Here is a 27,449-nt window from a genome sequence, read left to right as displayed (position 1 = left end):
CGCTGTACCTTCAGACTGCATTGTGGGCAAACAAAGGGGGTGGTGTCTCATTAATGCACGATACTAGTTAGGCGAAATACAAGACTGTGTGGGGGAAAATATTGATGAAAATGTATTGTCTAAGATAACCTTATTATGTAATATATAAGGTTATATTCCCGTGACACGCGTAAATGTCATGTAGCTCTCATGATTGCCGGCAAACATTCCGATGCTTCATGAATTAAGTATTGCTTTATTACATACAAGATATTACCTGCGGCTCCGCCCGCGTGAAGTATGCTTTCCGGGATAATTATTTTCCCAGGATAAAAGTATCCTATAGTACTAAGGGTTAATGTAGCTTATTATTAGTGAAAACTATTTTAAAATCGATTTAGTGGTTCCTGAGATTAGCGCGTTCAAAGAAGCAAGCAAACAAACTCTTCAGCTTTATAATATTACTATAGATGTGTGTAGAAGAATATAGAAGACACTAGAATGATAGAGATATTAAAATTACATTTTGGCGTAATTTTTTACGCAAATAATGATTGATTTTATTTTCAAATGAGTAAATAATAATTTAGAGGAAAAACGCTGTTGCAAAGCCATATTAAACCTCTAACTAAAGCAAACATTATAACACAGTTTCCAATAAACAGCACAAAGCGCTTTAATTGCTGAAATTGTACAAAACAACACTCGGTGAAACGTTATGCAAACACCGCAGATTTGAACTAAAGTGCCCTTGATGTACTTCACAGCGATAGCCATTTCCAACGACCAATACCTACTATAACAACGAACTGGAATCATTTAAAAAAAACAATATAGCACATGATCGTGATTCATGGAAGGATTTTGGGGAGCCCTTTCCCTAACTTTGGGATATTATAGGCTGATATACATTACAACATTCGATAGACAATCACGGGAAATTTAAAATTGGAATATAAGATTTATGTATGGTAAAGTTGTCTTATTAATGTTTATTTATTCTAATATTATAAAGCTTAAGAGTTTGTTTGAGCGCGTTAATCTTAGAAATTACTGAACCGATTTCGATTTTTTTTTCACTAATAGTAAGCTTCTTTACTCCTGCGTGCTTATAGGCTATATTTAACCCGAAAAAGTATTTAATCCGGGAAAACCTTATCACGCACCTGCACAGCCCCGGGCAGACGGTAATAAAATAAAATCGATCGAGTATAATTTTTTTTTTTATATATTTGACAATATTAAAGCTTAACGTCTAGTTACTTTAAAACTACGTAATGCAGTCACGCGAATATGTAAAGTTACTTTACGTAATGCAGTCACGAGAGTATATAAATATTCACTGGATATTTAGACATATTGTGTATGAAATATTCTGACCACAATACTAAGTACGGTGGGTAAGATATTTCAATTTAAATCAATTGATTTATATTTCATTTAGTTATACCGAGAAATCGGTCTTAACTTTATTACAAGCAATTATTTAATTTTTCCAGTAGAATAGCAATCGGTATTACGTAAAAAAGATTTATTACAATTTCTTAAAAAATATATTTCTGTATTAAAACAATACCAAGAAACGCATTCTTTTCATCAAGAATCAAAGAACGCTGTAATATTCGGATGTGTTTTACACTCCATTCGCTTTGTAAGAAAGGAGTCCCGTCGAAGTACTGACTTTTGTTTTTGTATGAAACTCTTAGCAAAAAGTTTTTAATTTTTGCTCTACAGAAAATAAGCAATTTATGAAAAGTAGTTTCTTTACGATTTTTTTTATTATATTCTGAAGAGAAATGATAACATCGCATAACTTTTTATATTCAAAAAAAGAAAACAGATTCTAAAGAAGCTTTCATTTATTTTTCTTAGATTTATATGTATATTATAAAAAAATATTTATATTATATATTGTAGATAATATTGATTGCCTTAGTGGCGTAGTTGTATTGCGTGCGCGGTATTACAACGACTCTGAGGTCCCGGGTTAGATTTCCGGGTCGGCTAGTGATTTTGTGTTTGCCTACTTAATATATTTTTAATTATTTTCAAACAACTATCATAGAAACCGAAACAATATTCAAATCGAATTTTCAAATTTCGAATCTTCCGGACAATCCGTAACGTACCGATACGAAGAGCGCACACTTGCGCATTTACTCATAAATCATTATAGGTAAGCGGCGGTGTCCGTCGCAGTGCTACAAAAGCCCCTCTTGAAATACTGCCGGAACGTCCGGACGCCGGGCTTTTCCGAAAGAGCCAGTTCGGGAAATGCGGCGGGCGGGCCGGACCGCGCGGCATTCGGCGCAAACTATTCGATAGTGAATTCTTTGTACGTTCTATATTTATATTTATGCATTTTATAGATGGAATTTTATATGTAAGCTTGGCAAAATTTATTTGACTAAACCCGATATGAAAGTCGATTGGAAACTGTTTAAATGGAATGTCATATACACAGGCAAAGAAAACTATGAAATTGCCAAAAGTATACGTTCAGTTATGTTATGAAACTACAGTGAACTGAATACACCAGGCTGCCATAAATTTTTGCGTTTATAATTATGAACCTTATTACAAGAGATTTACAACTTGTTTTAAGTGTGTTATACTAAGTAACGGTATTACTCCAAAAGCACTTTAAATGTATACAATGTCTATAGAATAGTGCAGTGTTAGTGTCAGACATATTCGGTCCATAAAGAGTAGACAAATTATATTGAAATGCAAAGTACATTATTTTAAATGTTATGAATTTATATCAGTCTTAGATATCTGATATCTAATTAATGAAACTGGGTAATCCTGCATACTTAAGTAGGCAGACAGAACATAATGATAATTATATAGATCACTAACCTACAAAAAAAAAGAGGACATTTGAGTTCAAATAATAAATGAATCAGTCATTATAAGTAAATAAAAAAAAACTTTAAAATCACGATTAATAAAAGATAACCTTCAAATGCTGAGCAATAAACAACATTAATACTTAGAAAATAGATTATAATCTTCGATAATTGTGTACAAATCGATAGTATAGGAAAAATATGTACGCATGTTTAAAATGGCACAAAATATCGAACCTATTTCCTACCTACGTATTATACAATTCACTAAAATTACCAACTAACCTCTAATGTTGGAACTTTAATGAAACACGCGACCGTACATTAAATTATGAATTATTCTTGCTATAAACGACACTCTTCAGTTTTTTATAAAGAAAAACTGCCGTCAATATCCATTTAACATTTCAACGTTGCGGCCATTCGATGGCATGAATCTTTCAGCGATCATCGACTCTACATACCTAGTATTACAGTTTAAAATCAAACGCAGTCTAGATTTATATTCTATAACATACAATAAAATACGGGAACGTAATTGAATCGAGACGCAGCTTGTGGATGTCATCGTTGACACTCGTAAATTAAATACACTGATCCGGTTACCAGCAGACGTTGAGCTCTATCACTAAACAGTTCTAATCATATGATGGGCCAAATTTAATTAGGGATGATAAATTGTTCGATAGAGATATAACATGCATCGGGTTTACTTGTCGCGTATGAGTATCCTTATTAACGTTTGATTTATGGGTTCATACTGAAAAAGCGGTCTTATTATTGCAGAAATATATCCACCCTTCAGGGATGAAAATATAATAGTGACTAAGTATATTTAAAAAAGTTTTAACGCTGACTTCAGATTTTCAGAACCAAATATTTTTTTTAAAATATGTAGTAATATTTGCTAGTAATTTGACTTTTTTACATATTATGTTAAAAATTAAAATTGTTATGTTAATGAATCTCAATTTAATCTACACGAAAATAATAGCCTATGTCCTATATTATTTCCGAACTGAACAATAAAATAACCTCAAAACGGGAGCGGAACCGTAACACTAATAACAAAGACACGTGTACACTTTTCACCAGATTCACATTCATGAAACAAGATTTTTAAATCACTAAACAATGTTGATACAACATACAATTGCACTGACAAAACCGAAGTGTCGTTGGTAAATAAAACTCATTACGATAATGGATAACAGATATCTAATTGTGCTTTAATGCACTGTTCCGATCGATCCGCTGTCGAGATATTGTTAACGATAACGAATCGTATTATCGACTTTAAATGTAAATAGAGTAGGACGCGAATTCGATCTTTTGTCACTATTGTTTGTGATCCTATGCTGTTTTAATAAAAAGTGCAAATGAATTAGCAAATCAATGGGCTTTGAAATTGAATAATTTATTTGAATCTGTAAAATGTTTAACATTATTTAGATCAAGTCAAATTTTTACTCTACAACAGTTCGGAAAGTTGTTTCTAACAGAGAAGGCTACTAAAATCTAATGTTTCTCTTTTTGAAATCAGATCAAAGGTACAAAGAAGGTATATTATATGATACAAGAAAGTAAAATTTTGTTTAAAGCAGTTCATTTAATTATGTTCTTTCATAATAATAAATTTCCATACGAGTGCACAACAATTTCAGAAATCATTAAGTAATTTTATGATATAAAAATGTCCAATATAGGTATTATTAATTAGTATTAGAAAGAGGAAAGAAAACTATCACTTATGCGGAATTATGAGGAAAAAAATATTATAATGAATCAACTAATCAAGTATGCAGCTTGAAAGAATTATAATACATAAAAAAAATATTCCTTGTAATATAATTATCCACGTCTAATACAGCCGTAGATATGAAGTTAAGTAAGATGTTAATTAATTAGATGCGGTTTTGTTTCTTTTGCACAGTCACCATCTCGCTTGCGAGATTCCTTCGGATCCCTCACAGATTTCCTTGGATCCTCCTCTCCCACTTTACCAACTCACATTATTAATAAACGTCGCCTAAGTAACGTCTCAAGCAAAAGTAATATTATAAAATTACCAAATTCGGTATAGTTAAAACCATAAACGAAATTCAAAATACTCATTAACCCGCACAAAGTAAAACAAAAACAGCCGGAGTTAAACGCCGGAAAAGTTCATTTCAGCGCATTGTTGCAAACGAGAACGTAGGAAATGTTGAACGGTTCGTGTTGAAGCAAAACAAATACACACTTTCTTACAGGAACCAGACTGCAGAGTGAAAATAACTCGTTTATACAAAATTTCAGGTAAACAGTACAGATAAATTACTTTAGTTATGTTTTCGTTGTGTAAAAACTGAAAAACAATTACATACGTATACAGTTACATTAAAAAGATGTTGATATGAATTTGTCGTTAAAATTCGCACCATAATACACGTTACTATAAAATCTATTTTCAATTGATTTATCGTTAGTTACAGCTGTTGCATTATAATCTCGTAGTGACACCATATAGTTTAAGACAATAAAGTATTAATATCATTGGCAATGAGGAAAAGATAAATACATTAATAAAGTACCCAATAATAAGCATATAAAATAAAGTTTTGCATGATCGATTAAGTTTCGGATAACACAGGGGAAAGCCTCTTATTATCTTTATTTATTTTTTATTATCCTTCATATTTATTATTCCCCCTAATAATCATAATGCTAATAGATATCTTTTTCTTGCTTCGGTGGCGCAGTCGTACTGCGTGAGCGATACGGCAGCGCTGAGGTCCTAGGTTAGAATGCCGAGTCGGGCAGTGATATTCGGGTTTTTCTGCTCAGTATTAGCCCAGAGTCTGGAATTTGTGCCCAATGTAGCGATAGTCTCGCCCCTATCACAGCATGGGACGGAACACACTTGGCGAAAAGTGAGTGCCCTGGATACCCCTCCGGGGATAAATGCGTGATGTGTGTTTGATATCTTTTTCTAGAAAGAAAAAAATATATAAACCTATCATTTGTAAACTATAACAAGTACCTAATACAGCAAACGGGTTGTCCCTTGACCCTTCATATCGAGCGCCGGAAATACTGCACGGCGAAATGTGAGCGAACACGTTACACCTGTGCCCACCCCTTGTGTGCACAAGTGTGACGGTAAATGAGTAAACAAACAGCTTAGCAAACAATTACTGAACCGTTAACCAATAAGTTTGCACTATCGATGAATGAGATAAGCGGAACAATACTATCGCACGATTAAGTAATAAATTAACTTTGTGCTCAATCGATAGCAACTGTGTGTTTGAATTATGATTATGCACGTATTGCAAAGCGGCGATAGTCTAGTTGACTGTGGATCGGACTGCCGCGACGAATGTCCGCAGGTTCAAAACCGACGACACACCTCTAACTTTTCTAAAAATTATGCGGGTATTCTTTGTGAATTATCGCTTGATTTAACGGTGAAGGAATACATCGTGAGGAAACCTGCATACTTGAGAAGTTTTCTATAGGAATTATGAGGGTGTGTGAAGTCTACGAATCCGCATTAGACCAGCGTGGTAGACTAAGGCCTAATCCCTCTAATTAGTAGATGAGGCCTGTGCCTAGAAATGGGACAGTACAATACAGGGCTGATATTATTATTATTTATTACGTATTGAAAACGTAATTTATATAATTGATGTAAACACTATGTGGGCGGGTAGTAAATTAGTATCTAATTCATTGATAAGTTCAGAAATAGGCTCAGATATGTATATATGCGAAGTTCTAATAAATAATAATCAAATTTCTTAGTCATAACCTAGCGATGTATCTGTACGAATAAAAAGCATACTATTTTGGTCTGGTAATCACAATACTTCTCAATAACTACGCAATTATATTGACATTATTAAAACCTACACAAGTGTTTTTAAAATTGCAGTCTATCATTTCGTAGTTTTGTTTATCAAAGCTAAATTCTGAATCGAATGCACCAAATGCATTTTAACAGGCCTTGTTATTCACAAAAGAAGACTTCTTGAAAAGTAATCATGATTGCATTTTTACCCCCGAAAAGTACTTTTAGGTATTAGAACCCTGAGCCATCTAGATATGATTGCAAGTGTTAGCAAGGTATTTCCAGTTCCTAACTAAATAACAGACACAAGACGTACGAAATTAATGCAGACGCAGTAAATCTGTTTTATCGTTCGGAAAGTAGTGATACGGTGCCCCTCTGATTAATGTACGAACGAACTGCGGTGTCGTAAACATCACGCTATTAAATCATTAAAAGCGAACGCGCGCGAATTGTAGATTTTCATCGCGTTAGGTCTAATATTAAAAAATGAGAAGCACTGATACCGTATTTAAGGCAATTTATAGTACCAATTTATATATGAAGACCATATGTATATGTACTACAGATACTTTCGGAATCTTCTTGAAGATAAACTTACTTTAAAATAAAACAATTTTGAGGATTTTATCGCGGTTTTTTGTATTATAATTTTCTCCTGACATTTCGAAGACTTTGCAGCCTTCATGGTCACTGGGGCACTGAGTTGGTCATCCGCAAAGTCAAAGTTACAATATCTAACTACATCTTAGAATAAAAAAAATACATATTTTATTTTGATTAATTTACTCGCAATAAAGTTCCTAATGTCTAATCTACAGACAGCCGCAAATGATTTAAAATAATAATTTTCGCAATAATGTAATTAAATCAATCTCTATTTTTGAAATCTGCCATGCAATAAAGTCAATACACAACAGCTCCAAATTCGTCTTTCACTAATTTATTATTAACCCATTTACCAGCGGAATGTTTGCCGGCAAACATGACAGCTACATGACATTACGTGTGTCACGTAAACCTTAACCTTATTATATACTACATAATAATTATATGAACCTACTATATACATATATGTACAATCGACAAAGTTCCCGCTCGAGACAGAAAAAATAACCTTATTATGTACTACATAATAAGGTTATTTTTCCGTGACACGCGTAATGTCATGTAAGTAACTGTCATGTTTGCCGGCAAACATTCCGATGCTAAATGGGTTAAATAACGCCACCTCCACACCGAACTATCCTTTGACACGTCACAACACGACATTCGCAAGCGTATCGCCCGCCGAGATATGAAAGGCTGCGCGCACTTTGTTTTGTTATCTAGTGCCTCCACGTATCTGCTACCCGGATCGGGACGGTATCTGCTACCCCTCGTTAATGAACGGCGACACTTTGTAAAGACTCGTGTACAATGTTGCCAATCCTTTTGAGATATCTCGTGTTGCGTATGAGGGTGCGTTTACTAGTCCACTATTTGGTAACTATATGGCCTTGGAAAAAACTTTAATTATTGAAAACACTTACTTTTCGTATTGCACGATGATTATTATTTTAAAAGGTATATTTTAATTAATCACTTATAAAGAAAATCAGGTTTCGAATTAAGTTTATTTTTAATGCAAACATGTTGGAACAAGTATCGGTCTTATAAAATTGTTTACATCGACGATAAAGAAAACTTAAGATAATTAAAATGTTACCCACACTCACATCTTTTATTCCCGAAGAGGTAGGCAGAAACGCAACTGTTGCACCCATTTTACGCCGTGTGTATTCCGTCCCATGATGTGATATAGGGCGAACCGGGCACAATATTACTTCTTATTTGTTTTATTATTATTTTCTGTTTTGTACAATAAAAGTATAAATAAAATATTATTATTTATTATTACGTTTAAGACCTATGACCAAACGCATTGAATTCCTTAAACATTTGATCGAATCAATCATTCTTCTTTCACATAACTGAAACCTCAACTCATTTATACTTACAATACAAACTTTAAGCTTTAGTTACATTGCGAAGTAGTTGACGATACTCTAACGGCACACCGTGTTACAACATGGAAATGAGGTTTGCGTCTATGCAGGAAACGGAAGCGACGCTCCTGTCCCAGTTGTCGAGTCTCACGGGATGGCGGGATGTTACTTTGTTCCCTTCGCTAACTTACCAATAGTGACTTGTGAAGGAAAATTTGATATTGTGTTAATTCAATGAATTTAATATAGAACTATGTATCATAATAATAATAATCATATATATTATCCGCATGTATTCTGGGATAAAAGGCCCGCTTTGTACATTCCCGAGATAAAATGCAGCCTATAATTTAAGTTACAATTATAGCAACACAACTGTGAGAACTGCATTCAATTTCATGCAATAGGTTTTGCGTGATGCGTGTACGAAAATTCTATCTGTTTTTGACTTCTGATGCTCTTATAAAATTCAAATATCTTTTACATACAGACGTCGTACTATACTATTTTTATATATGTAATTTTTCGAAAAGTAATTCCTAAAATAACCACTCCTCAAATCTTAGACGGAAAGGTCAAATCGTTCACATAGCTCCATAAATTTTTGTTAATTTATTAAAAACCTTACGTAGCTAAATATAGGATGCATATTGCGGTAGAGTCACGTCTCCACATCCCACTTGGCAATAACACTTCCTTCTAATCATGGGACCCTGCTCACCCCAGGCCAATAACTTAGAAAGCTTTCAATTTACGCTTTTACAGGCATTTCTACGTGTTTGCGCTTATGAGTGTCTACTCGACTCTATCCTACAAATATACGAGTCTAGACGAGTGATAAGATATTATGTTGGTGCAAATAGTTGGACTTCTACAATCTATTTTTAAATTTACATCTACTAATGATCTAACAAAATTCCACTCGATTTATACTTGACTGTAACATCAAAAATCTACTTTCTGAATTTTTAAATAAAATACAATTAAAAAAAAAAAGTTCAGAAACGTTCCTTACATTTCGGCACGTACAACGCAGACACGCACTCGAAACATTACAAGATTAAAAAAGAACAAACGAAACCTCCGAGGTGGTGCCGTATTAAACAGCGGAAGAAAACATTTTGCCTCGCCGAAAACGAACCGTAGGGCGGGCATAAAAGATTTCACTATTACAATCTTCATACTAAAGTACGTTGAGTGAAAAGCCATGGGCTTGCATGTTGCAACTTGTGTCGGCCGGCGTACGGCGAGAATAGTGGATTCAGCGAAAAGTACACTCGCATCCACCTACACTGGCTTGGTTGTACTCAGGAAATTGCGAAAGGGGGCAAAATTTCTCTATAAGCCACGTCGGTTCTATTGCCATCGAAAGATTGTACAAATTTCAAAGGGATGATTATTGATGGGGAGGGATTATTTATATGCAATTTCCACTACAAATACTGTACAAGTCATTCATACTGGATCTATCTATTGAATTGCTGAATAAGCCATAGGGGCGATGTATGGGGGGCGAATCCCCCACAACACCTACCGTTAATACGCCCATGCTGTCTAGACGTGAGGCACTGAATCTTGAAAGAGCCCTGCAGCCAGGTTCTTTAGTCGCGTTGAAAGCGGGAAAAATGGGAATTTTACAGAACAACTAACAATAGTGCGACGACGTTATCATAAAACTTCTTTTTTTCCGTTGAACACAGGCGGAGCCAAATGTAACTACAGAAGACACAAGAACTATTTACAGTACATTAACTTTGATTTACTTAGATAAACTGTCGAACTATTATTATTTAAAAAAATAATTTAATAAATTCTGGAAACGGATTTAAAAATTAAAAAGAATAAATGGAAAAGTAATTGAATCCATACGGTGTCGGACAATGCTTTTTTTTTGAACGGACGAGCATAGATGATTTTTAAAGATAGAACGCGCCTGTCGGTGTAACATAGACGTGGAAATGAAACTTTTTTGCTCCTAGCTCGCTGCAGGCGTTGAAATGTAGATTGAAAACGAATGACATATCGGTGCAACGTATTATACTGTACGTTTCTTTCTTACAGCCAATTACTTGTAATAATTCTATTAACATGTTTTGTAATCAAAATATTAGATCTTTCCTACTTATGTTACATTGCGCTAAATCGCTTTTTATTTATTATGAAAGCGTTCAAATAACGTCTAGACTTTAAATAAACTATTACATAAATGTATTTAGCAACGTAATTTATGACATCAGTAACTATATTTAATTAAATAAGACCAATTTTCGATATTTCCTTCTATGATCGACGGAAATACGATATTTTGCCGGGCAAAAATATAGTTTCTTAATTAAAACATCCTGTGTGATATTAATTATACGTGTTTGATAAATGTGTAGGAGTCAAAACAACAAATAAATGCCAATTTATTCTTAATTAACAACCATAACCATTGAAAATAAAATATCATATTTATAAAACAATAACAGTGTAATTGACAAATCTATATCCTGTTCTAAAATTTTTCGAAAAGTGAATATTTTATTAAAATATAAAATATAAGATAAAGTTATATTATATTTTTATCAAATTTGTATAAATCGAATTGCGTGCGAAATGTTCCTAAGTAGACTATAAATTCATACATTCGTCTCAGACGCGCCTCCGAGTTTATAATTAAGACGTCGCCATCTTGAAAAATAGAAATATACGGTGTCAGTACATCACTTTTAATGCAATATGGCGAACTCTTTATTAATACCGTAATGGGTTTTATTTATAACACAATGATTAAGGACTTCTATATTATTCGTACATACAGATAGCTTATACATAAACATAATGAGTGCAAAATATTTTCATTCCACCGTTTTATATTTAAATAATAGTCTTACAGCATATATATCTCACTAAGATTATAAATAAGATAGTTAATGAAAATGTTTGGATGTTTGTTAGAAGTAAAATCAGAAACAACTGAATAGATTTGGATGAAGTTTGGCGCACGTATAGACCGTGTCCTGGATTAAAACAAAAACTACTTTTATCCCGGTAATTCGCTTCCACCGGAAATAAAGATTTTTTTTAAACCTATGGCGCTAATGTCGACGAGTGAGACTTTTATAGCGGGAAAATCTTTTCAGGCCAAGCAACGAGCAACACCTAGTAAACATAAATAAAAAAAAAACTATAAAGATATATTGTTTATTTTTAAATACTAACGCATATATAGCGCTACCTAAAGGCACAAAAACCATAATAATTCATACATTAATCCAATATAAAAAAACATACCACTAAATAATAAACAGAGATGCCAATTCGATATTCACGGGTTTGTTTGAAAAAATTCCGGTCGCCACATATCCATTCAAAATAAGATTTAAAAGGGATTTCCCGGTTACGTATATCCCGGTTTAATCGAAAACTCGTCACGCAGGTAGATAAGTTTATGGACAGCGCTCCGGCGGACCGGAAGAGCACGATCGAATGCACTCACCGGACTGTCCGGACGCCGAAATAACCGCTTTAGCCGGGCAAACTTACAATTTATATAAAGTGCATCCGTGCGGCCAATTTCAGCGTGGTTTATGGAGGTTCGTAACTTATACTGGATTATAAAGTCATGTGAACTAACAACTTTGTACCTATTGGTATTTCTGTACGTAAGGTTGAAAATAAGTTACAGTGACTCGATTTTTCTGACTGTAAGTAATCAATATTTGTAAAACGTGCCCGGATTCGTCCCCCTATAATTCTTCTTCCAAGATAAATTATAATATCAGCCCTGTATTATACACTGTCCCACTGATGGGCATGGGCTTCCTCTACTTCTGAGAGGAATAAGGACTAAGTCCATTACGCTAATTTCGTGCGGATTGATAGACTTCACATACCCTCAAAATCCTTATACAGGATAACCTATCTCAGGTATAATTGATTCGTAAAAAAAAAATACACATTACAAGGGAATAAGCATCCTCAATAGTGATTACATAACCGCAACAACCCGTTGTACCGACTAAACCGGATAGACTCAAATCACAAACACACCGCTCATCGTAACGCAAACCTATATTTAGTGGAACATGCACACGCACCGAAGCCGGCCAGTCCGGATGTCGAGATATAACCGAGCGACCGACACGGCGGATGCACAGGGCCCGTTATGCACGCTTTAATATGGCATTATGCTATTAATATATGGGACATCGGATCAGAGTATGGTAAACATTGTTTCCAAATAGTCAGTCTATGGTCAAGCAAGCCGCTCGCCTGATGGTTAGCGTATGAATGATTAAACAGTAGCAATACTTTTCACAATTTAGAGTTACGAGTGTATGTTACTGCATTGCGCAAGTCACCTTGAGCCATTCGTTTACTGTCCAATAATAAATAATATACAATGTTTAAATAAGTCAATTAAAGTAGTTCTTCATAACACATACGAGTGTCATTAAAAACACTACGTTTAAATATATCGTGAGAACATTCTTCCCAAATTTTAGCACGTTAACACAACTCAAGCATTAGGTGGTAATTTTAGGACAAAAATTACACAATATACAGATTAAATAAGATAAAGACCGGTATTTCCGGATTTTTTATGAATCCGACCGACCGTCACGGCGTATGCGCACGGTCCATAACGCACGTGAACGCAGTCATTAAAACCAGTTGTAATGACGCTAACACACTCGATTTGTGTTAATACGCTATTTCAAAGTCGTTGCATTGTGCAACGTGAACTTTAATTTGATCGGATTACAATAGAATTTGGGACATGCAAAACGATAACATGATGGATTGATGCATTGGAGGAGACAAAAGGCTTGTTGTAGTGACTTTATTGTGAGAAGTTTAGTATGCTAACATATTACGAACTGTGCTATCCACAATCTATCTGTGGACATCACTGCAATTTAATTTTGTTTTAAACAAGGGTGAAATCTTGATTCATCGAGAGTCCGTTTAACAATATTCATGAAAAACGTGCAACATTTGTTTTTATCACCAGTAAATAAGTTCCAAGTTCCTAAAAAATTCTCTAGTTTTTCTCCTATCCATACTTCTCAAACTTACATATTAAATACTGGCCACAAAAAAAAAACATTTGAAAGTGGAATAGAAGAGTGTCCATCCAGCTCGGAATGCGTGTAGACGTCTTATTTACGATCGCATGAGACAGGTAAAGTGCATTTACATAAGCACGTGTGGTTGACGTGACGCAACCCATGGGTTGTTGAACTGAACCGTAAACACCGCGGTTAGTTTTGGATTCGTTTCATTAGAGTCAAACCGAAGATTTTTAAAGTATCTCATGCATCAAGATGGCGAGCGCAGTAGAATACCAAACAATACTTTGTGATTCAAGGTGTTGGATGGTGTTTCTTCTGTCTAAAGGCGGTCCTATCGCTTACCATCAGGCGAATGGCAAGGTCGTCTCGTCTTTCAAAGCAATAAAAAACTTTATAAAAAATTGAAAATTGCTAATCAAATGATCACTTCGTATTTAGTTTGAGGAACCTAAGTAATACTTTGTAGTAAGTACGGTTATGTTTTTTGTCTCCATTGCAATGTAACAAGAAGTCACCTGATGGTGAATAGAAATTTATTTATTATTATTTTAATACATCGAAGTTGTCCATTCTATTCTATCTGTATAATACAAAATACATATCACACTAAAGAATTTATATTTAAATATTAACTATGTTTAATCCATCTAAGTTGCCTATTCAACGTTATTTATTTTACACTTACTACACACTTACTCCAACAACAATTAAAAATATTTTTACACAAATTAAAATAAGAACAAATACCCCTTCGAAGCGAGACAAGTGCGTCACTTCCTTTGCTCATGTTTTTATTAATTCTGCCAACCTTCAAACTCATGATGTAACCTAATTAAAACAGTTTTAATATACAAACCTTTGTTCTCTAGCAGATATCGAGAGTGCCATATCGTGTGATACGTACCTGCAACAATGAAAAATAAGATTAAACAAGATCCAATATGGTTCACCTTGTATGGTTAATGAATATACCTTGAGTATGTATCGGGTATTTCCAACGATAATGACACATGAAAGGGCAAAAGGCAAATGAAAATCGTATTTAACGTTAATAAAACGAAAAAGAAAATATCCACATGATTTATTATTGTAATTGAGGATATAATTAAAGTCTGTCAAGTCACGGTACGAGCTAAATATAGAGAAATATTTATCGAAGAATTCTGAAACCTTTACATTGCAAATATTAAAAGTAATGAATAATAATATAACATTGCTGGATCTTAATTGGGTTCGTTAACTTAAATTTAACATCAAATATACTACTTAATAAATTTTTGAATAGTCGTAAAAGTATATAAATAATTACACGAATTCTAAATTTAAACTCAATCGTTTCATTAAAGATCTTAATACAAACTAATATCGATGAGAAGCGACATTCAACAATCAACCAACACAAGAAGAAAACAAAGCTGAGAATCAAACAAACAAAAGGTTTCAAACATGATTACAACAGATCACACTCGAACAGCGGCGCTATAGAAGTGCAATTTTCTGATGCACTACACTGGCTTCGCTTCGGAAGCCAAACGCACTGTACAGTTTGCACTTTTCACTTGAATGAACAGCGAAAACGACACCCATGGGATACGTGTCGATAGCGTAATTCGTCTCGAAAGGAGATTAGTTAAACACTCTTTCTATTTGTAACTCGAAACCGGAGGAAGCGATGGTCGCTTGTCCGTAAACAGTGTCGTAATGGTTCGGGAACGCAATCGATTGGGTTTCGCAAATTAAATATCGAGTATCGGAAGGCCTTTCTGATTTTAATTTGAAATTGGAATAGTAACGGTCCTTAAATGTCAGTTGTATCGATTTATTGCTAGAAGCGTGTTTCGAATGTGAAATAGTGATGTCCAATAATGGAACGCCAAGTAATTTAAGACATTGTAGCCAGTGTAACTACTGGACATTGTCTCAGAATGTCGAGCGCATTGGAATATGAAACAATACTTTGTAATTCAAGGTGTTGGATGGTGTTTCTACAGTTGAGAGGCGGTCGTATCGCTTACCATCAGGCGAACGGGAAGCTCGTCTCGTCATTCAATATAATAAAAAAAAATCATTAAAAAAAATTACGAAAATACGAAGTATGACTTTCCATAAATCTAGATATCTAATCCAAGATTATAATAATTATAAGATATGATATTTAATGATAATAATGATGACAATTCACACCACGCCTAAGACCAACGCAACCTTCAAATTAAATTGCATCGAAAAAAATCCAATCAAAGATTTAAAAAGCTTTACCAAGCATAGCTCCTGGTAAATGAATCTAATCACATCCAAGAACGTCTATTGTCTTACAGTAAGGAGATAAAAAATGATTGCAAACACATTGTGTAGCCTTCAATGGTAAAAGCGGTGACATAATATCGAATCCGGTTTAGGACTAAACAATTGTACGATCGCGCAGAGGATCATAGGTACCTACTACATGAAGATTTAACGACGGTTTCGTTGTAAGGCTGATTAATCGATTATGAGATGAAATGTTAAGCCTTAAAGTCTAATTCTGATTGGCAATTAAACTATATGATTTTTTTTAATGTAATGTCGCAGTGAATTGCTTTTTTTTTTTTGCTGGTGATAGGATATATTTTATATCCGCCCGGATAGCGATCACCGTACGCAAGGTGTTAAACTCGCCATAGTGGCCGATGTAAGTGTGTCGCGTTCCGGAATCAGCCTGTGCGTAGGTTCCAAAAGGCCGGCATAATTGTGTGACTGTAGAAGGGTAATCATGTCTTATCAGTCAACATTCTATTGGACCCCACTCCACTTAGTATCAGACGCATTGGAGTCACTATGTCGTGCAAGTTCAAAAAAAAAACGAATTCTCCATTTGACATAATATTTTATTTGTTGTTTAGCGTAGGTGCTGCCAACTTCACTTTATAAAATACATAAAACAAAAACAAAGCAAATCGATTAAGAATTTACTATCGCTGTTGTTTTTGCGCACGACACATGTACAATAACCGCAACGAAATTATATTATAAACTTCAGGAAATCACGCACGTTGTTGTTAACATTAATGCTTAAATCAATTCTTAAAAGATATAAATTCTTGGAAACATTTTTCCTTGGAATTTTTATGTTTTGATGTAAGTAGACATCATCTTCTTGAGAACAGTATAGTTGTTCAAAATTTAAACAGTATTTTACAAGTTGTATGATTAAGGTATAAAATATATCCTTACCGCTAATAAATCAGCAGCTACTAACGATGTAACATGTCAACAAAAACTTAACGCTAGCAAATTATATATAACAAAAACTATTCAGACTTTGATTGATACGTTCTTAATGATGCAGAAATTTGTGACACAGTTTAAAATAATAATTACTTTATTTAGAAAATAATTATTTACCTATAATTATAGCATGGCAACATTAAACATCGGTTAGTTTCGGATTCGCCGACAACCGCCGACGACATCCGATAATAACCGAAAGCGGCCGATCGGTACAGTTTGAATTTCGAATGCGCCATACCGATAATTTTCCGGCCATTTTCCCATAGCCGACGCCAGCCGACCGTGTCCAGCGTTGCCACAAAATGGATTAGCAGGGCTCCCGATTGGTCATTAATGCGGTGGCCGTTCGAAATTCAAGTTCATGCTTCGTTAATTGGCACGGGCCATTATAGTTTTGGAAAGTTACATTGTTTTGCAAAGAGAAAATATAAAGCGACACTGTCCACGTTACTAATAGCTGTGACCGAATAATTAATGGTTTTTGAACCCATGGCGGCGTGGTTTGAAAAACAACGATATGCAGTATAAAGCGTTTAATTAAAAGAAAAAATATCGAACATTTACATTTTAAAAACTGACCCAAACAACATTGAGTTAATAGAAAATTTACGATTTATATCTCACAATAAATTGTATATCAAAGAATTTTCATCATCATAACCACTAACTCCTATTTTAATTGACGGAATCCCTACAACAGAAACTATTCACATTGTAGTACATACAATACTCATCTACCTCCTAAGCCGACGTTCATAGCTGGGTATCGATGGAGAACTAATAACAATCCAATAATTCACAACACGACCTTGGATGCAGCTCGACACGGCAAGCTCGAAACCCATGACATCATGATTACACGGCTAAATTAAATATCATATTACTCTATTATTGCATGAATATTCAAAGGATATTTAAATCGACCGGGGGTTGCGTTACGTCATCACTAGATCTTTTGAATTTAGAACGTTGATATAATCTGTATCGTAGCAGGTGATAGTGAGTCACGACCTCACCGGCTGTAACCTTAGGTACCTGTGCCTCGAAGCTGTGACAATGATAGATATGCTGTCCTAAATTTGCTTATGGCAGCTAGGATCTGCGAAATGCAACTTCAGATGTTAGGAAATACAATTCGTTTTTAAGTGTTTGAATATATGCCATTATCAAATCCGACGCAGATATTTTCTATAAAGGAAAGATGAATGTAATAGTAATGAGTTATTTATGTTATTTTCGGAATATGATATACCAGTATGATGAAAGAGATTCAATAAGTGTTATATTTATTTATGACGTCATAAACAATAAATCATCAAACATATATATCGACTAAAGGTTTTTTATATTCTAAAAAAATGTGCTGTTTATTTATAATTCAAATCTAGTCAATAAATGATACAGCAATTGTTTTATAATGACCCGAGTCGTTTACAGCCTATTAAATGTGTGCATTTTAAAGAAAATCGTGAAGTGAAGGGATTGATGTATTTTCTATATAAAATAAACAGCGATACATTCTATTAGATCGTGACTTGTATTATCTAGTTGTGTTTGTAATGTACGAACAGCGATGAGTACAGCAACATATCTATTCCATTCTTAAACGAAGTATACAACACTATAAAAAAATAATTCCTCTAAATGAATGTCATACTCATTAAGGCGATGAAAAAATCATTAAGGCGATACCTCAAGGTCCATTTTCATACATTTTGTTTCGGCTTTAATCTGGGTAACTAAACAAGTATTGGCAAGTAAAGAATTTAAATTCACGTCTAGTTAGTGATTAGTTTTCGCAGTTGAAAGAAAAACGTAAAAATAATTAATAATCATGGATATTTCGGCCTTTAAAATTTAATATGACGATATATTTTTTAATTTTAATCTTAATGAAAAAAAAAACTGTTTTTGGACGTTTAGTTAAAGTATAATGCGAACTAACCACCTAAGCATGAAAGCGGAAAACATCACAAACGTATTCCAAATTCCAAATTCAAATATAGAATGAAGTCTTCGCCGTATAGAGTCTTCATTCAATTACATATAAGCTAAGATATTTAGTAAATGTTGCTATTATAAAAAATGTTCAGTTAATTGTGAAACTCAGCTAATAAGGTCGATATGGCGGAAAATCTACCGACCTAAAGGGTCCATGGCGCAATACTTGGAACTTGTATCTCCCACGCGTTAGCTTTACAATTATTACTACAGGTGCTTTGGTGCCTTTCAAGTATTTGCAATTCTATGAGACGCCTATACTCTGTGTTCATAATTGATGTCAGAGACACGGGCGTTCAAGGTGAATCAGTTGGTTAAATTATTAATGAATTATGCACGGGTTTTGATAATTGTAGGATAAGATGGTGGGGAATGTTTTAATAATTTGGTATTTTTTAACGAATGACGTATTAAGAAACTACTGATTCACGTGAAATATAAAATCATTTTGACATTACGTTAATAAATTAAATCACATACTCGCCTTTACCTTAGCTAACATAGTGCCAAAACATACATGAATAATGCATATTTTCACCAAAGATATCACTTTTAATTTTCTGATTTTCGACCATTTCGTAGTTCACTGCGAATATGGCGTGTACCTGAATGTAATGTGACTAACATGTTGATATCACCACTGCGACACATTTTCTTAAAATAATAGTAATAGTATTAGGGCGCGTAAAGTTAAAATTACTCTTATTGATACTTATTTTATTCGAAGCTTAGTTTTTTATTTTACATCTGTGGTTTGAATTAGTTATTGTAGTAATGATTTCTTATGTTTACGCGAATGTTAGACATTGAAATTAAACTAATTTTCCGGATTCTATCGCGGTATTTTGTATTTTATTTTTCTCCTTGCCTGCAAAGTCTTCGAAACGTCGGGAGAAAAATAAAATACAAAAAACCGCGATAGAATCTGGAAAATTAGTTTAATTTCAAAACTTATTGTAGTGTTATTTTCAAAAAGATAATTATATGGCTACATTTAGTAAGGCAAAATGAAAGTGGCCTGTATAAATTAAATGAATTAGGGCTGAAAATGTAAGCAAGTTATTTTAAAGTTTCGATAACATCATTACAAAGTTAATTCATATAGATTTTCGTGGACATGATCAAGACTTTGATCTAGCCCATTCATTGCTATAGTTGACACTATAAAAATGGTCTATCACATTACTAATACAATCCTTAAAAGTGTCTCATAGAGACATGGTATACTCGAATAACTGAGTACTGAATCAGCACTAAAAGGTTAAAACAAACTAAACGCATTTGTCATAGATGCAACAGATTTCTTCAGTCGAGATCACGACTTGGCAAACGCGAAGTGAGATTTCACATACAGATGTATCTATGTTAATTCGCTGGCAGGTGTTTGAGAATATATCGAAGTAAAATTTTATTAAATTTCTGTTGGAATTAAAATGATAGATTTTTAAAAATAATAAATTCGTGTTTACACTTTGATATTCACAGAAACAAACACCATGTATAATATATGTAGCATCGAGTTAAGCTTGTAAGAGAAGATTCAACGAATTCCCTTCCCGTACCGAAACCTGTATTTGTGTGAATATAATATGATTTAAGTCTTAATATTATAGACAACTAAAATCATTATTTATTCACAAACTTTGTTATACCAGAAACAGAAACCTAACTGCATATAAATGCGCCAATCCAATAAAACAAACAGCCCACATTATCCGCACCGCGTATATGCAACAATGTTTAGCATTCTAGTGCAGCATTGAACATTCTCCGAACTCGACGCCTTTCATAACGATGAATGCATCATTGTACGCAACACAATTATTCACAAGCGTGTAATTTAATCAACGGCGTATAAATCGTAAATCAAACTGGAACCATTGACCCGTGCACAACACTAGGCTATTACTTTTCGCGGCAGGTGGCAATGTGCAATGCATCATATATCGTGGGTATACCGTGATGTTCGCGATAATATCCGCCGATATCCGAAAGCCTATTCGAATATTCAAAAGATATACAAATATCAGTTTCTCAGATATTAATTTAGCTATCGACAGTACCTTGTATATGTGACGTCGGATATTTAGTAGTGATTGGCGGATATCCGCAATTGGATTTGCTAATTGCCTTGTGATATACATTTGATAGGATATTGAAGATCTGTTATGTTTGCATCGCTTCGCTATAAGTGCGACCAGCAACAGGCACTGCTTTAAATGTAAAGGAAATCAAAACAATCACCATCGCTACTTCGTATACTCCATATATAAGCAGTATTCAGGGAAAGAAAAGTTGCATTTTTAATACATATTAAGTTTATTATTTTGCAGGGACTTTATTTGAAACCTAATTTAATAAAAAAAATACAGGGAATTAAAAAGTAAGCTGTTTTTTTATATTCAATCTATGCCTTCTCATATATTATCATGCTATAATGTTTTCATTATAATTTTAAGTTATATTAAACACTATTATTGATCCATCTGTATCCGAAACTTCGAAAATTGATCACATCACTTTAAATACTTTGTGTAATTATTTCTATGTAGAAGTTTAAGTGGTCAATAACTTATCGACTTATTTTATAGTAAATCAAGCTATAAAGTTTAATCGTTGTTTGATCCTGCGACGAAATGCCGTTTTATATTAATTTTATTTATGATAAGGAATTATGTACATAATCATTACACTTAGCTTATTTTTGTGATGGTTTTCTAGGTCAATGACGCTGTTTTGATTACTAAAGAGAGTCTATAAGTCCTAATATACTATAATAGAGAAAACTTAGTCACATTTTGTTAAATATTTTTGCATAATTTCAAGTTAATTTAATTTTGTATATATGCCTCAACATGTTTATGTTCATAAAAGTGTATATTTTATTTATGTTTAAAATACAAAACTTTTGTCTCAAGCAGCACACGTTTATTGCATTATGCAAATATTGTTTATATATTTATAATTATTTATATAGAGATCGGTACGTTAAGTCAGACGGAGGCTTATCAATGTATTAAAGTCACATCAAAATTGAAACACATTCAACAAGCATTTAAAAGAAGCTCCGTCCAATTTTCTCGTTGCGTACAATCTTTAGCAGCGAAACAAAAATAGCTGAACACGTATATATCACACCTGCAAACTCAATGAGGTAGGCAGAAAAGTAACTATTGTATTCACCGGCCGATAAGAATCTACCGTCATATTAGAAATTCCTGATAAAGCTGTTATATTTAAAAATGGTAATAACAAAATTTTTAAATACCCGACCCACTCGTATCACATTATTCTCATTACTAACAAAGCCAAAACAGTTTAGTCATACCTAAAGGCAACTAGAAAGCAATAATCATTACATATGACGTCATATCATTAATCTCGCTCGATGAAACCCTGTCATACGATAGCAAGTCATTTACTTACAGAACGAGGTATTAATTATAAAACGAAGCATCGGGCAATTACTTGTACTGAAATGTATAATTTAGAGTCCACAAGAGCGGTACGTTATGGTAGCGATTCTTGGTGATATTTTACAGAAAGACCAATAAAAAAGGGAAAAATATCAACTGTTCACACTAATAAAACATTGATATTAAGGATCAAGGAATATATCATTAATCCATATGCAAAAAATATCTCAAATAATAAAATAGTAACATGTCTTGATACTTCAAATACTAACAATCAACACATGGAGCTATGACCATTCCATACTTTCAAATCTGGGGTGGACAGTGATGTAACTAATATACCTATAGTTAGTGAAACTTATTTCCTTAATGCAATAGAAGCTAGCCTGCCATTACGTGACATTTAAATAAAAAAACACCAGTAATTAAATAACATGACGTTCAGAAATGACACTTACTAATACCTCACAAATCCGTTGCACATCGTTTAGTGCTCATTAAATCACCGTTATGTAGACCGCCTCCCACACTGAGAGCCGGAGGGCCGGAGTGCCGCATAGCCTCTTACCACCACTCAAGTACCTTCGTATTGAAATGCACTTGTTTCTTTGTATCTAAAGGCTACCGGGTAGACATGCTCTGTGATTAAGCTCGGGTTATTTCAATGAGCTTTGTGTTACAAGCTTTTATATTCTTTATTGATGTGGTATTAAGAGCCATAATGCCATGTATGAAACATATTTAATGCTTAAAACACCTTTTAAATAGGTAAAGTTTTTTTTTTTTTTTTTATAAAGGTTTTAATACTTTAATTAATTTAGAACGACCAGCAACAAACATGATTGTTATTATTTGATAGTATTATAATACCTAATCAAATGATTGTTCAATTTTGTTAATTATAGATTAAAAGATTGTATCGTAAAGCTGTTATTTGCAGCAACAGAGCGCGAAACAAATTGGCCATTGATATCAATACATAATTAAAAAATAAATTATGGTAAGTAACAAATTGTATTACGACTCATAATTTGTTAATATTAGATTAAAACATATTTTTTTCTTTACACAGCTAAAACAAGACAAAGGAATAAACTATACTTTACAAGTAAATGAACAGTTAGTAATGTTGAGTAACGAGAGACATAGGGCCGTATTAACAAACGAATCTCGACTTTGCGTACGATTTTAAGTAGATCTTGAACTATTAAATAACCAAACTTGAGATGTCATTTGAACGCCAGTTTTGAGCCGAGTTGACGCTGCTGAATTAAAAAAAAATGTATCTGTCTATTGAATAGTGACGGTCTTGAGATGCAAATGTCGACTTGACAGCTTCTAAGTTGATATCACACTTGAGAGCGAAATTGAGTTTGCTGTCACTGGTGGTTAAAATTATGTCAGCTTGGCCTTAATGCCTGTCTATTTATTTCGGCTAATCTAGGAAAACGGCTCTGAAATAAACCACTAAAGCGCAAGTATCGTGATTCCGCTGTGTAACTACTCTATTTTCATAACGCAATATGCCCCTTTAATCCCCACTTGAGATTCATTATAGGTTTATAATTTCCAAGAATATTTTTATCTATACAACACAACCTTTATCTATTAATCATTGTTATCAAGTATTATTTTCGTTACCAATGTCATGATTCATCGCTAGAATTTATATGTTGCAGTGAACATTAATTTTCTCCTATTATGAAGAATAAGGGCGGTTACACACGAAGGCTATAAGGTTTACAGCGAGAAATATTTTAATTTTAAAGCGACTTTGTTTTATACTATGTAATGTAACACTACATAGTATAAAACAAAGTCGCTTTCTCTGTCCCTATGTGTGCTTAAATCTTTAAAACTACGCAACGGATTTTGATGCGGTTTTTTTTAATAGATAGAGTGATTCAAGAGGAAGGTTTATATGTATAATAACATCCATTAAATACTGAAGAAATACTTGTTATGTTATACCCGTGTGGAGCCAGAGCGGGCCGCTATGTTTTTATATACAACGTTCACAGTTTTTCTGTAGTGTAATTAGTATCAGCATTGCACCCGTGCGAAGCCGGAGCGAGTCGCTAGTCTTGCTATAAATCTTTGAAGCTATAATGCTGTAAGCTGCTGTAATGGGTGTGTTTGAAGCCATCGTCAAGTATTTAATGATATATAATACTGGCCTTTATGTTTGCGTCGGTTCAGTAAAGTATTTAATGATATATTGGCCTTGTTTGCCTCCAATGAACTAACGCATTATTTTTGCAATAATTTAAATCGAAACATATACAGTCTTACTTATAAACTTGTTTTAGCGTTAAGAGGTGGTTAAGAATTGCTTAAATAGTTGTCAAAAACATAACCAGTTCTTAATTTAAACCTTATGAAGAAGCAAGATGGCGGGTTTTGACTTACAGCTGATCGAGTAAATTTGTGCTTTAACTGAGCAAAGCTTTGCGAATTTTTTATAAGTAAGTCTGTTAATGTAGTTTAGCTTACATTTAAAAACATTAGTAATAGAAAATAATATTATACATAGTAATTAATTTCAAGCGGACCAAAAAGTTTGTTTCATTCCAATTTATTTAGCAGACTGAATATATTCTAACTATGTCATGATAAATATATATATAAATCAAAAAAGTAATGGAATAAATGTAATAAATATAATAGCTTCCATATATCACAGCCCTTAGGACAGTTCGTCTCGCCACCCAGCCGCGGAACACTATTATTATGAGCCGACGAGAGATGAGTCGGCAGTTTTCATAAATTAGAAGCTCCTATCACAACAAACATTGCGAAATTTGTTTGTTCGTGACAAATGGATCGGTTTTTGTTGATCTAATTACGTGGAATATTGAACCCTTAAGAAGACATTAATAACTTTATTATTTCTCGGTATATAACTCCTGCAACTCTGACTGCATTAAAAAGATTTTCCAGGACAAAAAGTAGCCTTTGGCATTCAGAAGTAATGTACGTTCCATTAATGATAAAAATACACAATCGGCGAATAATTCCTGAGATTAGCATTTCCAAACAATCAAACTCTTCAGCTTTACAAAATAAAATATAGATTACGAAAACTATAACTATACGTTAAGAAAAATGATCGTAAAATATTTATAGGTTGGCGTAAGTACCTAAGCACACTTTTTCAACCATTTCGCAACAACGATTTGGCTTCATTTTTACGAACAAGCCACCTGCGTGACGTCAACAACCTCTAGGCGTAGCAAATTATAAAATACTAACAGGTAATAAGAACTATTGTTTATTACAACACGAAGACTAGAATCAGGAGCTAACTAATTCACTTCACAACATAACCCTTTGTTCACGACCTAGACAAAAAACAAAGCTACAATTAACATTAGCACATGATAGCAAAAAATCGTTACATATGCAATTATTTCTGGTTTATTATCGTTCATGTGTACAACAGCTGGCGGGTAAAAAAAACCGGCGACGCGTTTAGCGAACGCTTTGGTAATGAAATCACGCGAGTTACCATTAAACGTAATAAATCGAATTTCCTAGAATTAGAAATGTAATAAACATACAATAACGCCTTTGTTGATGGGGTAGACAGAGGCGTAACTAGAACACACACATTACACATTTATTCTGGAGTATAAAAAAATCGATAGTATTTGGAGACCTCCTATGAAGACCATTTTATAATGCCGATTTGGTAATTACGTCCTTCTTCACACTGTCTTTTTTGAACGAGACCCGAAATCAATTATAAAGTCATTAAACCTTATTACTTCTTACTCAATAAATACCATCTTATATGATACCATCACAACGTTGAATACTTTTTTTAGATCACTCAAATATTCATTTAATGTCAATTTATAGAACGATCATTTTTAAACGTAGCCATGCAAACGGTCCCTCCAATAATAAACATCTTCGGACTTCGTGTCTCATTAATCAATCGTCAAGTCAAAACAGAAGCTGTCAAAACACAGATGCATCAAAGGGCAAATAAATAGATCACGATGTTTAAAGAAACACCAAAAAAAAATTTTTTTGGAGAAAAAAAACATCTCAATGCCTTATAGAAGAGAGATAATAGTAAAAAAAAATACTAGCAGGTTTTTTTTTAATATAACTGATATTCAAATTAACATCGTCATACAATGTAACTATAAAATACCGTTAAAATAAAATCAATAATCAAAAATTTCGTTAAACAACAACTTTGAGTCACAAACGTTATTTTTACACTTTTATCACGAATTCTATATTATTACTAATAAGACAAAAAATATTCATTAAAATAAAACTATTTTATCGCGATTTTTATATAACAAATTTCTCCCGACCTTCGCGTAAACATAAATCATAACAAAAAATATTCGTTATTACTATACATACATACATAAAATCACGCATTTATCCCCGAAGGGGTATGCAGAGGCGCAACTAGGGCACCCACTTTTCGCCAAGTATGTTCCGTCCCATGATGTGATAGGGGGCGAGCCTATCGCCATATCGGGCACAAATTCCAGACTCCGGGCTGATACCGAGCAGAAAAACCCGAATATCACTTTGCCCGACCCGGGATTCGAACCCAGGACCTCAGAGCGCTATTGTACCGGACATGCAATACAACTACGCCACCGAGGCAGTCATTATTACTATAGCCCACACTTTAATTACGTTCTTAGTTCGAGAGTATCAAAGAATCTAATTATCTATGAATCCTTGTACAAACATTAGTCATTCATAGTAAAATGTGTCATCCTAGCATGGCATTGTCCACACCAAATCTGTATACCATGGTACCCTTATCAGATATGAATGACTAACTACATTCGTGTATTGGTGTCACATTATAATCGCTTGCCTGAATTACGTAAAAAAGAATATATTATGTAACATGTAGATCTGTGGTAAATGAGTCATGTAAACAAAAAATGCTGACTCATACTCTACTTTAATAATATTGATGTTAGTGGTGTAGTCGTATTACGGTACGAATGCGGTCCTCAGGTCTCAGGTTCGCTTCCCAGGTCGGACAGTAGTGTTGGGTTTTTCTGTAC

At 33.7% G+C, this 27,449-nt stretch overlaps 1 protein-coding gene across 2 annotated transcripts in view; it reads right to left on the bottom strand.

The window, feature by feature from the left end:
• LOC115441206 (supervillin) overlaps positions 1-27,449 on the bottom strand; it is a 158,713-nt gene that overhangs the window by 86,593 nt on the left and 44,671 nt on the right. For both annotated transcript variants that reach the window (XM_030165893.2, XM_030165887.2), the window contains exon 9: positions 14,568-14,615. In XM_030165893.2, the coding sequence (XP_030021753.2) occupies positions 14,568-14,615 (48 nt within the window). The remainder of the gene's footprint in view (positions 1-14,567; positions 14,616-27,449) is intronic.

Source organism: Manduca sexta, chromosome 15 (genome assembly GCF_014839805.1).
Source record: "Manduca sexta isolate Smith_Timp_Sample1 chromosome 15, JHU_Msex_v1.0, whole genome shotgun sequence".
NCBI lineage: Eukaryota > Metazoa > Arthropoda > Insecta > Lepidoptera > Sphingidae > Manduca > Manduca sexta.
The sequence above is the reverse complement of the archived record's forward strand: the minus strand, read 5'-3'. Positions and strand labels throughout refer to the sequence as shown.